Source organism: Coffea eugenioides, unplaced genomic scaffold (assembly GCF_003713205.1).
Source record: "Coffea eugenioides isolate CCC68of unplaced genomic scaffold, Ceug_1.0 ScVebR1_2325;HRSCAF=3333, whole genome shotgun sequence".
NCBI lineage: Eukaryota > Viridiplantae > Streptophyta > Magnoliopsida > Gentianales > Rubiaceae > Coffea > Coffea eugenioides.
This window is the reverse complement of record NW_020862803.1, coordinates 1,532-15,847: the sequence shown is the minus strand read 5'-3', so window position 1 is coordinate 15,847 and position 14,316 is coordinate 1,532. Positions and strand designations below refer to the sequence as shown.

Sequence of the window (14,316 nt, the reverse complement as noted above, 5' to 3'; positions counted from 1 at the left end):
CACTTTCTAAATATGGCAAACAATTTTTCATCTAGTTTCCATTTATACCTTCCAATTAATCTCAGGTGCTGGCCCATCAGATTTCTTTTGACTTTTGTTAAGAATCCATGTGTGAATTGCACCACCTTGATACATGTGATGGAAAAAAGGAGCATGTTTGCACACATTTGCGTTTCATGTGAGTATGAACTGACAAAGGAAATGAGTTGGGCCCCATGTGTTTTGTTGTCTTGTACACAATTTTAGAGCATGAATTGCACTAACTCTAGTATCAACAGAGAGTGCAACAAACTCTTGGCTCTTTTATAGCTTGTTGACAAGCACATCAATTTTGTTTGACTTATGCCATTTCTTATCACCAGTATATTGAAGGGTAAATAGAGAAACTAAAGCAACATTTGGGCACTGTTTAAAAAAAGCACAAGTCCCTAAACACGTCAATGAATTTGGGACAGAGGGAGTATTTATTGAATAATGCTTCTTTAAGTTTTAGGTCAGCACTCCAGCAAAAACAGGCAGAAGAAGAGGAACAATATGGAGCAATTGATTACGAGACTCCAACTGTGCCCACAAGTAATGCTGTTGGACTGGGTACTAAGGTAATACTCCAGCATGAGCTGATGTATTTTTTGACTACGGTGTAAAAGGCAGTGTAGTTTACACCTCTGATATGATCTGTTATTATGATTTTGAATTGGACAGATTGGAGCTGCAGTCACAGCCTTGATCTTTGGACTTGTTTTTGCTTTTGGGGACTTTCTTCCCTCTGAAAAGTAAGGCTTATGCAGTTCCTCAAGCTTTAGTTCAAAATTCATTCAGATCTTCTATAGTTTGTCTAATGTGTAATTTCCTTTTACCATATGTTAGTGTTAGTCCTCCTGTTTCTTTCATGTCAATATAGACATCATACTGAAGAGTAGGAGATGCATTTGCTAGTCATGCAGGAAAAATGTTCCCTGGTTGTACTGGGGTGGATAATTTCTTCTCGCGAAAGTACATAATGGCCTATTAATGGTTAATAAATTGTTGCCAAATTTCCTTGACTGGTCTAAATTGGAAGGTTATGGGAAGGAAAGTTCTCTATTTGTAACTCATTTGATTGTTTGTGAAATACATGAATTCTGATGCATCTTTACTTCATTGGGCTCATTTTGGGACTATGAATTGCATGATCATGTTCACGAGTTCTATGAAAACAGAAAGCATTTCTCTCGAGGTGCTGCTTAAATATGCCTGTGCTCTTATATGGCTTGCAACAACTGCTTAGCTAAAATAAAGCAAAATCCACCTTCTACTTGAGAATCAATTCACATAGGCTTCAAAATAACTAAGCATTATAGTGTATCCTGTATTTTTACTGTCATTTGTCCTTCAGAACTATCCACCGGTTGTGGTACTGAAAGAGGCAACTTGATCATGATTTTTCTTTTTTTTGTTCCAGAATTACTCCGACCGAAGAAGCCACCACTGTTGTTGAAAAATTTTCAGCTAAAGAGAGAGAAAGTCTAAAGGTAAAATGCTGGACATGTCTAGAAATTTACTTTTCCAGACAGCTTGCAATTTTCCCCCCCAGACGGTTTGAAATTTACTTTTCTTTTCTAGTTTAGAACGCACAAAAAGTATGCCTTTATGTAGTTTGCTAGAAAAAGTGTGCTTAGAAATGTACAGTAAGTTAAGTTTGGGATGTTATTAGAGGAAAGTAAAGAAGAGAAAATCTAAGTTAGGAGAGAAAAAGAAGAGAAATCTTTTAAGTTCTCTCTTTGTTTGGATGTTTGGGAAAGAAATTGGATGAGTTAGGTTGTGCACATAAGTAGATTTTTCTTCTTCCATAGCTTTGTACGGAAAAAAAAGGCATTTTGTTAAAAGGAATTTACTAATAGCATTTTGTTAAAAAAATGGTTCATCCATATATGCCTTCATACATATAGTCTGTTAACCTGTTTCATAAAAAAGTTTTGTTGTAGCATCTGCCCAACAAGATTCTTGAAATCTGTGGTTGAAGAATCATGTGAACAGAAGTTAGGGAAGAGCAGCATTTGATTAAATGTGGTTTTAGCATTTGTGCATCTTGTTCAAATGCTGCTCTCAAATGGGCTGTCAACACTACACCAAACTGGGTCTTAACATGTTCCTGGTGTATAATAAATAGGTTAGTCAGATGTAGAGCCTTTGCCAATTATGTTTGGCTATTATGCTGATTTTAGTTAAGAAGCTATTTTGGACGAATTGTTGGTGCAGTTGAATGGTAAATGTTGTTGATTCATTGTTGGATGTTGTGTTTTAAAGGCCTCACTTAGATATACCTTTTTTTTTGTTGTTAAGTGCAAAGTTATTGTATGCATTTGGATACTATACCATTTGATTCTTTTCCAGAAGAGGCTGCAGCAATTTGAGCAGACGCTGAGCATCTCCCAAGACAATCCCATTGCTCTTGAAGTGAGTTTTGATGTTTGAGATTCATATGTATGGCCTCATCTGAATGTGCTCTGTATGGTCTCAAGTGTCTGCACAGTCATTTGATTAACTTTTGTGGTGTATCATTGAATTCGTGTCATTGTACTCATTTGAGGCTTTTCCCCGTTTAAAATCGTCTCTCTGATAACCTACAGCAAACCAAAATATCACATGGTGAACACGCTTCATGGCGACGTGTTCACTGCAACTAGTGACTTAAGGCCAGTGGTAATTTGTTTTAGTATTAGCTACGTTCATCATGGAAAGGTTTCTATATACCTCCATAACAATATCGAGGTGGGGTTCCCTGGTTCCTGAAATTAACTGCACCTGAGTACCAGTTTTCATGCACCCCACCTCCACACCCTCCCCCCCACCCCAAAAAAGAAAAAAAAATCCATATTTTTTGCTTGACTTCTCACTCAGTACCCTGTTGACATAATCCTGTCAAGTCCACAATTCTTTTGGGTAGTCTTCTCAGCTGGAATTTGGCAAAACTATGTGAACCTCCATAAGTTTTAGGCTACACAGCCCTCAGACACAATCAGTTAGTTACTAGCTTTCATATCTCGTCATATCCATTTTCTTGCAAATTCCAAAGCCAAAATGGAGGTTTTACAATGCTTACAAACTTTAGATAGACAATTTTTTGAGCATATGGCTTCTTAAAAATGCATCCATCCTCGAACCAGGTGGACTGAGGAGGTGGGAAGGGATGAGGCTCCAGGTGGATGGTGAGGCAGGAAAAGACGGGGAATAGTAGTGAAACAGTGGTGGATTAAATTCAAGTATGTATTTAACATCATTATAAGTATAGAACTCAATGACAGGTTGACGGTTATGTGTGGCATCAGCTAGCATAATGTATCAAACTGGAACAAAATGAACTCTCCCAATTCTAGCATTCCAGAATAGTCCTTATTGTGTTCTTGAATCACAGCTGGTGCATGGTGTTTCAATTTTTTTTTTTAGGCTGAGGTGGGGTGGGGAGTGGATATTTGCTTCTTGGCAGCCTAGCAAGTAGTCTTTTTTCTTCCTGTATTTGCTCTGATAGCACCGCAGGTTTTGCCTGGTTAAGAATGATATGTAGGCCTCTTATAAGTTGCTTAGGAAGTCAGAATTTCCCTCATCTTCTTTCCGAAAGGCCCTCTCAATATACCCATCTCCCTGCATTATTGAACATTTAGTTTACTGTGGATAAAATGAATGCATATAACAACTGCCAACACTCTTATAATACTTGTCTTGTCCATTCTGTTTAATTATTACCACCACATAGAACGGTATTGTCTTTTTACCTTTTCCAATTTTTGAACATGCATGGTTTCAAACTTCTGAATTTGGTTTTCAGGGGGCTGCAGTAACACTAGCTGAATTAGGAGAGTATGATCGAGCTGCCTCACTCCTTGAGGATTTGACGAAGGTATTTCTTGATTAACCTGTTATAACTTACACAGAAATATTAGTCTTCCGATTTTTTTTAGTCCATCACTCTTATTACGAATTTACCTTGTTTGTTCTTCAGAAGAAACCAAGTGATCCTGATGTTTTCCGATTGCTAGGAGAAGTTAAATATGAACTCAAGGATTATGAAGGAAGTGCCAGGGCCTATAGAAATTCGGCAATGGTTAGTGCTATTTGTATTCAGTGGACGCTTCACATTCTGTGATAGTTGATGCTGTAAAAGTTTCCATATTATAGACTAGGTTCGAGGGACAATGACTTGTATGAGATACTTGGTAGAAGGTTACCGTAGATGGTTTTCACCATAAAAACCAGGGAAAGCTTCTTGTTGTGATGATTTGTGTGGTGTTGCTATCAAGCTGTTGTCAGGTCATGCACTGGAGCACCCTTTTGAAGTTCTTTTCAATGCATGTCTTTTGTAGTTTGGCTTTTTACTTTGATTTGCCTTTTTTTCATAGTTAGTTAGAACAACCAGTTCTGTTTGGTGCCATGCAGAGAAAGCCACTGTGAAAAATCTATTGCTTGATGTCAGTACCTTGTTTAATACATAATTCAAGAAATGTTCAAGGCTTAAACATATTTTTACAGGTGTCAAAAACTATTGACTTTGAAGTAACTCGTGGTCTTACAAATGCACTGCTCGCTGCCAAGAAACCTGGCGAGGTTGGTTGACCTACTAATGTAAAATGCATAAACATGTTACATGCAGTCTTCTTGCAGCAGTTGTACTTGCAGTCTTCTCTTGTGTCACTATTTCCTTCACTTTCCTAATAGTATTAATAATTATATGCTTATTATAATATTGTAGCTTTGTTTTACTTATACTTTCATTCTTGTTTGATATATTTATTTATTCATTTATTTGCCCCATTAGGAAATTCATGACAAACTATATAGCATGAGAAAATACCATATGCCTGTCGTAATCAAAAGTTTATATAAATATTATTTAAACAGATATTAGCAAACTCTAGAATTGTAAATTACTTAATATCTAAAAGTACATACCAAATAAACTAAGTGACTAGTATTTTTATTTATGCTTTTATTATGCATAGTTGATTAAACATTATGTTACTAAGATCTGCATTCTGTTTCTATTAATAATTAATTATGTATAAGCTGTAGATGTATTACTTTAAATACTATGTGAAGTATTCTATATGCATAGCTAATATATACTTTGTTACAACGTGGACTTTGTGAGCATTATTACTTCATATTAGAAAAAGTGAAAAAGATACAAATAAATAAAGAATAAGTTTGACAAGATTCAATACAATATTTAGATAATAATAGCATAGAGGAGAGATTAGTTGGTCACATGAGAGAAGAGAGAAAAATTAACTACAAAAAGAAAAGGGAGAAAAAAGAAATACAAATATTGTTGACATTGAAGTGGCACTTTTGTCCTAAACAAGTATCTGACTGCACAGCTGCAATTGTTGCGAAATAGATTCCTTCTTGCATCTGTTTAACTCTGTCTTGCCTCAGAAACTGGTTATCTAGACGATATGAATCAGTCAGCAGGACAGTTTAGTGACATCAATGATGACTGTGGGTCATTGCTGATGTTGCAAGTTTCACAAGTTATAACAATAACTGACTGAGTCGAATACAATTTTGGCAGTGACCTGCAGTGTACATTTTTGCGGAGTAGGTATTTTTCTTGCCCTTGCGTCTTGAATGGCAGTGCTATACTTTCCTTCTGCTCAATGCAGGCTGTCCAAATGCTTCTTCCAATTCGTGAGATGCTGAATAATGAGAAAAATGTTCACAATAATTTTGAGGCAGAGAGCAGCATAGTGGAGAAAAGCTCTCAATTGGATCCCATTCAAGTAAGCCTCTTCCTCTACCTATGATGTGCGGTATACTAATCAGTTGGTGTACTATTTTTCAGACGTCTTGGATTTACAGTGTCATGCTGGCCATTCATATGTGATGCGTTATTCTCGGTTAGATTTTGATATGGCCTTTTGTAAAGAGATTGAATGCTTAGCGCCTGGGCTATAATAGTTTTCAGGTACAAAGAAATCAACATAATGAAGTACCTAGGGTTTGATACATAATAAACATTCCATCATTTTTAACAGACGGACTGTGGATTTGATAACCAATCCTGCCATTCTGGGAATTGGTACTGTAGGAATATTTACCTGCTGTCCATGGGCTATGCCTTTTAGCCCTGAGTCTCCCTTCATAGACCAACTGTTTTGGAGGAACTGGGGCACTGGATTCTCACCAGTTTTTGAGTTCCTCAGGCTTCTTCCACGTCATTCACTACTGCTTTTTTAGATGAGCAACATGGTAATAAAGTAGAAAGATGAGGGCTTATTTATGGGCAATATTAAGCACATGCATGACAAGTAAACACTTGAATTAGAGAAGTTACCCCTTCCATCGAGTAGCCATGGACAAGTAATGTAGCCCTTCATTCTATACGTGCCAATCTAAACAACAGACACAGTCTATACCCAAGTTTTCTGCCGTCTAATGAGGGTAAAAGGCAATCTAGTTTTAGTTCTTCCCTCACATCCTGCATACCGTTGTCCGCAGGAATATGCCTGCTGCGTGTTGACAGTTGCATCTGTTACTTCAAACTCTGTTTGGAAAGTATTTGTGCATGTATTATATTTTACCCAATTTTTGAGATATCTCTCTCTCGCCTCCGTGTTTTGTAATTATCCTAATTAAAGAATTTTAATTTCCAACATGTGTTCTGTTTCATTCCCTGTTGCATATGTTTTTGATTGCGTATTCTGTTGGGGTAATGATTACTTTTGCATGTCTTCTATAGGTAGACCTACTTCTTGGAAAAGCCTACTCAGATTGGGGGCATGTCAGTGATGCTGTAGCTGTTTATGATCAAATTATTTCTAGCCATCCTGATGATTTTAGAGGTTACTTAGCAAAGGTGCGCCGATCCTTACACTAGATTGTCCAAAAGGATTTATTGCTTGATGTTTTACCTGATATTCCGAAATTCTTGAAAGTATTTTTGTTTTTCCCATTCATTGATTGGTTGACTGCGATTCTTTGTGAAATGAGTTCCTTTCATGTAACAGATATACACTCTTTTGAGTTTTTTTGAAGAAGGTAGAAATCTTGAAAGTCAGCATTTTGCTTGATTTTTTAATGCAGGGTATCATCTTGAAGGAAAATGGTAATGCCGGTGGTTCAGAAAGGATGTTCATGCAAGTATGTAAATGGCTTTCAGAATTTGACTCGCAATTGATGTTTTGCTAGTTGTTTGAATGAAACTCGCTTGGGAAGTTTCAAAGAAGTGACGAGTTTTTTGTTATATTTGAGAGACAAATCATAACAAGAGGCCACCTATTTGGAGCAAGGCCTGACACTTAAAAAAGAATGATTAGCTTAAACAAGTCAAGCTTGATTTCATCTAATGGATACATGAAGCTTGGTTTTTGGTACAGAGTCTCAACTGTTCTTGAAGAAAATGTATCCTGTGGTTTTCTTTGTGACCTTTGTTCTGCCAAATACCTTGATTAGATATGTGCATATGAACTCTTGCATATGAAGTTGTGATATTGTACATGTTTTGGAGCGATGTCAAGCTTTGTAGTTTAGTACGTGCAATCAGTCGGGTGTGCTTTACAGTTTGTTGTTAACAGATCATCAGTATCAAAGGATTTGAGAAAAATATACTTGTGCACACGATCAGAATTTGTTTGTATGCATTGTGCATGTGAAAAAGCAGAGCGAGTCAGTGAATGCAGTCAGAATTTTCGTTATTGGACTTGTAGGCCGAAGCAATAACGTGTTTGAAATATGCTTCTCAACAGGCTCGGTTCTTCGCTCCAGAGAAAGCCAAAGCACTGGTGGACAAATACTCAAGATGACATCTGCTTCTGCCTTCTTGTTGGTTTAACTGTGATTTGCTTGGGCGGAGGGACAGGCACGTATCTTGCTGTATAAACATGTACTGCTTTTGGGAGGTACTATTACTGTCTGGAAAATGCTTTCTCAATTGCACATGCTATGAGCGCAATCCAATCCAGTCCGGGCGGCATTTTACGAATTTGCCTTTACGATCGCACATGCTGCCTGCCATTACTATTTACTACTCGTGGTGAGATTAGCCGTTTGGGACTGCCATTATCTGCTGCAGTATTGGTTTTGTTTTAGGTGTGTGATTAGTACACAAGTACAATGGCGTGCGCACGGAGCCCAGCCGGCATAAATGTTACGAGGGATCGCAAATCATCACTGTACTGTATTGTATTGTGAGGACAAGGCCATGGAGCTGCCAACGGCAGTCAAAGAGTAATAGAGCGAGTAGTTTTCCCTAAAAAACTGCTGATGCGGAAGTGCGCTGACTTGGCTCAGTGCAGCCCAGCACATGATGTCACGTGGGCATGGTTATAATTATTGAACAAGTAAAAGCATCAAACTTGTAGCATTGTAGAGAATTAATTTGTGTTTTAATATTCATCACGTTATTCAATTATGAGCCTGGGTTTGCAGTCTCCGACTGTGTAAAAAAAAAGAAAAGAGAGTAATACTATTATGTCCATAGGTCATGTGAGCAACATTTCCAGTAATCTTAAAGTACAGAATGTGCTTTTAACGATTAAACGGGCAGTTTGTCGGCCAACTGAAGTGAAGTGAAGGGAGGTTAGTGTAATTTTTGAAACCTGATGGGAGGTTAGTGAAATAGTTAAAAATTTTAGGAGAGGTTTCTAAAATTATCACATCTTATATTTCCTCTCATTATTTTTCTGTAATACTTAATATTTTGCGCTGGCCAATTAAGCAATGGTGGAATCTGAACCTTCCCTTTCTAGTGGTGGCCCAGTTTAGAAGAGGAAAATTTTTTTTTTTCTCCTTTTTTGGTGTAATTGCAGTCGCACCTTTTTATTTAGAATCTGAACGCATGGTTTGGAAATTTTTTGTTGAAATGGTTGTAGCATTTTACTGGACACAGTGAGAGAAATTGATATAATGGTCATTATTGAAATTGTAAGAGTTGAAGTTGTTTGTCTTGAGAGATTCTGGGTAGAGTTTTTTTGTATCCCCTATTATTATGGACTTATTTAAAATACTATTGAGTTAGAATTTCTTTTCCTCCCTTGTAAACTTATACTGTACAAAACTGTGCAGATCGGATCATTTCATAAGTTCAATTTTCCTTGAAAGGTGTAGCATAATCTTTTTCCTTCGTTTGAAACCGAGTCCAATCTAACTCCGGTAGAGATGTACGCGAACCGAGCTACTCGCTTGAATTTGGTTTGACCGAGTTCGAACCGAGTCTCGAGCTACTCGATTGTTATTCAAGTCGAGTTTCGAGTCAATATTTTGAGGCTCGTGGCTTGTCGAGTTACTCGTCGAGTCAGGGTGTATTTAAATAATATATATATTATAATTATAAAATGACCGTTATGGGTATAATTTATATTGAATTTACAATATACTCTTCTTTATAATAAAATTTCATAAGAGCAGAAGTGTACATTTTTCGAGTCGAGTCGAGTCGAGAAGTTTGATTAGTCTTGACTTGATACGATTTGCCTAAAAATCGAGTTTTATCGAGTCGACTCTCGAGTTTAAAGGGAGTTCCTCGAATCAAGTCTCGAGTATCGATTTTTTGGACTCGATCGAGCTCGAGCCCAGGTACATATGAGTCGAGTCGAATTTGAATTCGAGTATAGCAATACTCGAGTTGTCGATTACATCCCTAAACTCCGGTGGTGCCACCAAAGTAATTATTCCTTCGTTCACAAGACTGAAGTGTATTGGTTTGCCTTCGCGGGCTTAATTATGTTATGAATTGTGACCGGTGCATGGATAGAATAGGCTGCTACCACTAGCGAGCACTGCTTTGCAGCACTTATTACAAAACATCAGTTCAATCCATCCGATCAAATCATTCAGTGACGTCTCTCACAGCATCATCTAACGTTACGTAACCATCAGAGAAACGACAACAACAACAACAGTAGTGATTTTAAAACAAGTAAGATTAAAGAGCAAGACTTCTTTTGAACTGATCGATCTAGCTTGTAGTTGTAATTAGATACAGAGCCGGCACGTGATTGCCTTCCCCATCAATCTCCAAGGGCAGAAACAAATGGAGTAGTATCTAGTATCTAGAGAAAAGGTAACAAAAATCGCATGAAGGAGATGGGATGAATTACAACGATTTTGTTGTATGTATATATGTTCCTTAGTGCTATATAGTAAAAAAAATTGGGATCATGGGTACGCGAGGAACAGATCGCTAACGAGGGGATGTTCGGAGCATCGATCGATGTCGTCATCTGCACATTTGAGGAGGCTGGTGGTGGTATGGCGAGTAACAATATCCAACATTGCTATTAATATCCATGTCCAGTTGATCTCCGCTAGCTGTCGTAGTCAAACCGAAATCGTGCAAGTGAAATGCATCCGGCGTATCCCTCCTCTCGTCCATCATCTTCAGGATCTTCTCAAACGCAGCAACTTGGCAAGGGATCTTTAGAACTCCTTCTTGTTGGAACCCGAACTCTTCTTCAGCTTCTCTGAGTAGAATCCCAAAAGCTTGGTGACCCAGATACTCCATTGGGATCACAAATCTCTTGAGCTCTTCTCCAACGCATACTGCTAGATACCCTTTGGGCACCACGTCGCTGGAGCCACCCGAGACCGCACCGTTATTTAGGGAGCTGCTGCTTTCTCTTTCTGAGAAAGACAGTGTTTTCTTGAGGAACTTGATGCTCTTACTACTATTACTGCTGCCGCCACTGCTGTTAGTGTTGTTGGTACTAGTGGTGCCGGTGTGGCTTATTGAGCTGCTGCTGCCGGTACCTTTGGCCGCGAGCTTCTTCCATTTCTTGAGAATCTGTTGAAGCCTAACTATTTCTGTGATTTTGTTAGACTTCTTTGAATCCATATGCTACTTGGAACCGCGGACGAAAAAAATGCAGTGAATATTAACCTAACACGAATCAGTTATGGAATCTGTGGGGCAATTGATTGTTAACTCGAAAAAAGATGTGCTCTCTGGATTCGCTCACTGCAGTAGGCATGCAAACTACCACTACCAGCAATAAGCCTGGGTACGCTCTCCTCTTCTCCTCTTCTCTTATATATATATATATATATATATATAGATATATATAGACACACACATACACACCACACGCACGTAAATTAAAGAGGTGGTACAGGACTTGGATTCTTAATTGGTCTTTGGATTCTTAAAGTTCAAATTAGTCGGAGTACTTTTTTCACTCATATGCTACCTAGTGGCTAGAAAAGCACTATTAGTACTTAAATCGCTGTAAAGAAGCCAAAAAACAACTAGTAATACTTTAATCGCTGTAGGAAGCCAGACAAAAAAAAAGGGTTAAGTTTGGGACGATTCGAGACGAGATATGTGATTAATGGCCACCGGTAATGCTGAAAGAGTTTTTGACTGGTCCGGCTTTCTGCCTTAAACGTTAATTAAAACACTTGGGAACTACGCATGCTGCATGAATGGGGTCAAGCGACAGTGCTATTCCAGGTTGTTGCTGTACCTACGGCAATAATTAACTCCACCCAGGTTAAGTTAGTACTAGATTTTTGTTCTTGGAATATGCAATCTGATGCCTAATTTACGAACGGGTCGTCAATGCCCATATAATGCTCCATCGATTTCTTTATTATTTCTCCTCTTTTCCATGTACTCTGTGACTTCCCGTTTGGAAGGCGAGTTTTTCGGGTGTTTGTCTAAAATTTTACTGTAGTTTACAGTATCAATTTTTAAAAAATTTTTTGAAGTGTGTTTTTTTTATAAATATTTTGAAATGTATAATTTAAAAAGTTCGAAAAGTTTTTTGAGATTATTGTAGCTAAAGTTTAGAAAAAACTTGTAGCAGACAAACTTGACAAAAAACTTGGTTTCGAAACAAGGCCTGAGTTGATTGGCTCCCGCTTCTTCTTTGTAGGAATACTAGAAGGAACCAAGCTATGCCACCTATAAAATTCTAACTAAAATTCATCATATTATAATTTGCTTTCAAATAAAGAGAAATTATAATTATAAACAACTTGCTTATCGTGATGGAGTAGAGATTTATTTTATTGTATTGAATAGATAATATCTTGCTGTATTGTATAGACAAACAACAACAAATAACTCAAAAATCAAATACATGAGAATTGAGAAATGCAAAACTAGTTTAATGTTAACATAAATGATATATGCTCCACAAAGCTCAAATATCATGCTATTATAAATTTATAATTACAAATACGTAAAATCTGTACCATTATTGCTTTCTCAAACAAGACATCATCATGTAAAAACTTTGATCTTACAAATTCACAACAAAACTTACAGGAAATTTGAATGGAAGGCTTTTCAATGCATAAAAAGGGTACAAAAATTCAGTACGAAAGAATTACTGAAAAGCGCAAGAGTCAATTATACATTGAAAAGAAACTATAACATCATAATTACAAAATACAAATTTTACATTTAGATTTAAAACTAACCTCGCAAAAGAAGAATCAACTTTCAAAACTAAAATAATGGAGGTTAATGAATACTAAGGAGACCAAACTAAAATTAAAAAAAAAAACACCATGGTAACAGGATAAAGAAGCAAAAAAAAAAAAAAAGAAAAAAGAAAAATGCTAAGTTAAATTTAGTTAACAAAAAAAAACTTAAATCCATATTTGGCAACGTGAAATGGTAAAAAAAAATAGGAATAAAAAAAATAGAACATACCAAACAGTAGGAGTAATGGTAGTAAAAGATCTCTTGCCTATATTTTTGCTAAAAAAAATAAAGCTGATTATGAATCATATTTTTTGAACAAAGGAAGAAAGGAAACATCCATTCTCGTACAAGAAAAAAAATTATACATTCAATTAATTCTAGAGGAAAAACGAAAAGATGCATGATTGAGTGGAATGAGGAAATGCATAGAAAAATTAGGATGAAAAAAAAAGAAGGGAAAAATCAAAATACTGGATTAAAGAGTTAAAATTAAGGGAGGAAAAAGTGACAACATAAATTAGTTGATTGTTGCGATACCTCTTCATAGTTAACAATAATCACGTAAAAAAATAGTAAGAAAATAATCCTAATATAATTAATTATAAAGAAAAAAAATGAAGGGGAAAAAGGAAAGATAAACAAAAAAGAGGGAGATGAAGATTGAAGGCAAAGGTAGAAAGAGGAAGAAGAAAAGAATTAGAAGGAGTAATGTTTATGATTTTTGACTAATCAAAGAAAATAGTGGAGCAAAAATTGAACTAAAAATAAAAAACTACCACTTGTAAAAAATATAGACAATATACATGTGTCAACAAGATGTGTTGCTATAGTAAATTGGTTTCTTTTTCTTATATACAAGATAGATTAAACCAAACATCAATAATTTATAGGCACGTGTCTTTGTTTTATTGGTTAACTAGATAGTTGCATTGTGAGTTGATAAAGTTGGGCACATTGGATTAGACCCATAGTCTTATTACTAGAAGTCAGCCAGCAAGAGACGTAATACTATATAGCCACTCGTCCGTCCCCTTTAAGCAATGGCTTCGTTATTTTGTATTCTAGTCAAAGTTTCGTTTGATTAATAGAAAACTTCCTTTGCCTCAATATCGTTCTTTATTGATTGTTCTTGTGGATTTATGTGTATTTTGTTTTGTTTGGGTCCTATAAAGTGGTATCAGAGTTACGGTAGATTGAAGTATGGTAAACCCTAACTCCAATATTATTTGTTCTATCCAAAAACTGAAAACAAAGATGGAGTTTAATTTTTAGCAGAAACAAATGATAACCCATCTCAAGGCATGTAAATTACATCGATATATTGAATGTACAGTTGCCCAGGGTGCTAGTGAGAATGATAAGGCAAAAGATAGCTTGATTTTGTCACAAATTCATCAGGCAATTGACATGTAAATTTTTGAAAAAATTGCTACGACTGATACGACAAAGACAGCTTGGGATATATTGGAGAAAACATATAAAGGGTTTGACAGGTCCAACAAAAATAATTTGATGATGTTGAAGAGGAAATTTGAACTTGTGACGATGGAGAAGTCGGAATCTATTGAGTCATATTTTTCTCGTTTGTTAGATATTAAAAACGAGATGAAATTCAATCAATATAACCTTTCGGACAGAACATTTGTTGAGAACATTCTCAATACCCTACCTATGAAATTTGATTAAGTGGCAGCTATAATTTGAGAAACGAAAGATTTGAAGTGTTTGAGTATTGAAGATTTGCATGGGTCATTAATTCTGTATGAACAAGGAATTAATGGGAAATTGGAAGATACCCCGCAGAAGGATACAGTAGAGAAGGCATTGCAGGCGGAGTTGAACTTGAGCGGGAATAATGATGTCAGTGAGCAAGACGAATTCAGTCAGAGGAGCAGGTCGATGAGGTACATTAA

The 14,316-nt window shown here is 36.5% G+C and overlaps 2 protein-coding genes across 4 annotated transcripts; one reads left to right on the top strand and one right to left on the bottom strand.

Annotated features, from left to right (window-relative positions):
- The first annotated feature begins 57 nt into the window (after positions 1-57).
- LOC113756434 lies at positions 58-8,386 on the top strand. Of its 3 annotated transcripts, none has more exons than XM_027300118.1 (12): positions 58-178; positions 488-599; positions 703-773; positions 1,442-1,511; positions 2,377-2,436; positions 3,806-3,877; positions 3,980-4,081; positions 4,507-4,581; positions 5,640-5,756; positions 6,716-6,832; positions 7,060-7,116; positions 7,722-8,386. In XM_027300118.1, the coding sequence occupies exons 1-12, from the start codon at positions 108-110 to the stop codon at positions 7,776-7,778; spliced, it is 981 nt and encodes a 326-aa protein (XP_027155919.1). In that variant the 5' UTR covers positions 58-107; the 3' UTR covers positions 7,779-8,386. The 3 variants fall into 3 exon arrangements, with proteins under 3 accessions (XP_027155919.1, XP_027155920.1, XP_027155918.1); XM_027300119.1 differs by having other exon boundaries at positions 60-178; positions 494-599; positions 2,374-2,436; XM_027300117.1 differs by having other exon boundaries at positions 60-178; positions 2,374-2,436.
- A 1,806-nt stretch (positions 8,387-10,192) lies between these two features.
- On the bottom strand, positions 10,193-10,807 carry LOC113756433. Its single transcript, XM_027300115.1, has one exon. The coding sequence runs from the start codon at positions 10,805-10,807 to the stop codon at positions 10,193-10,195; it is 615 nt and encodes a 204-aa protein (XP_027155916.1).
- Between the last annotated feature and the right edge of the window lie 3,509 nt (positions 10,808-14,316).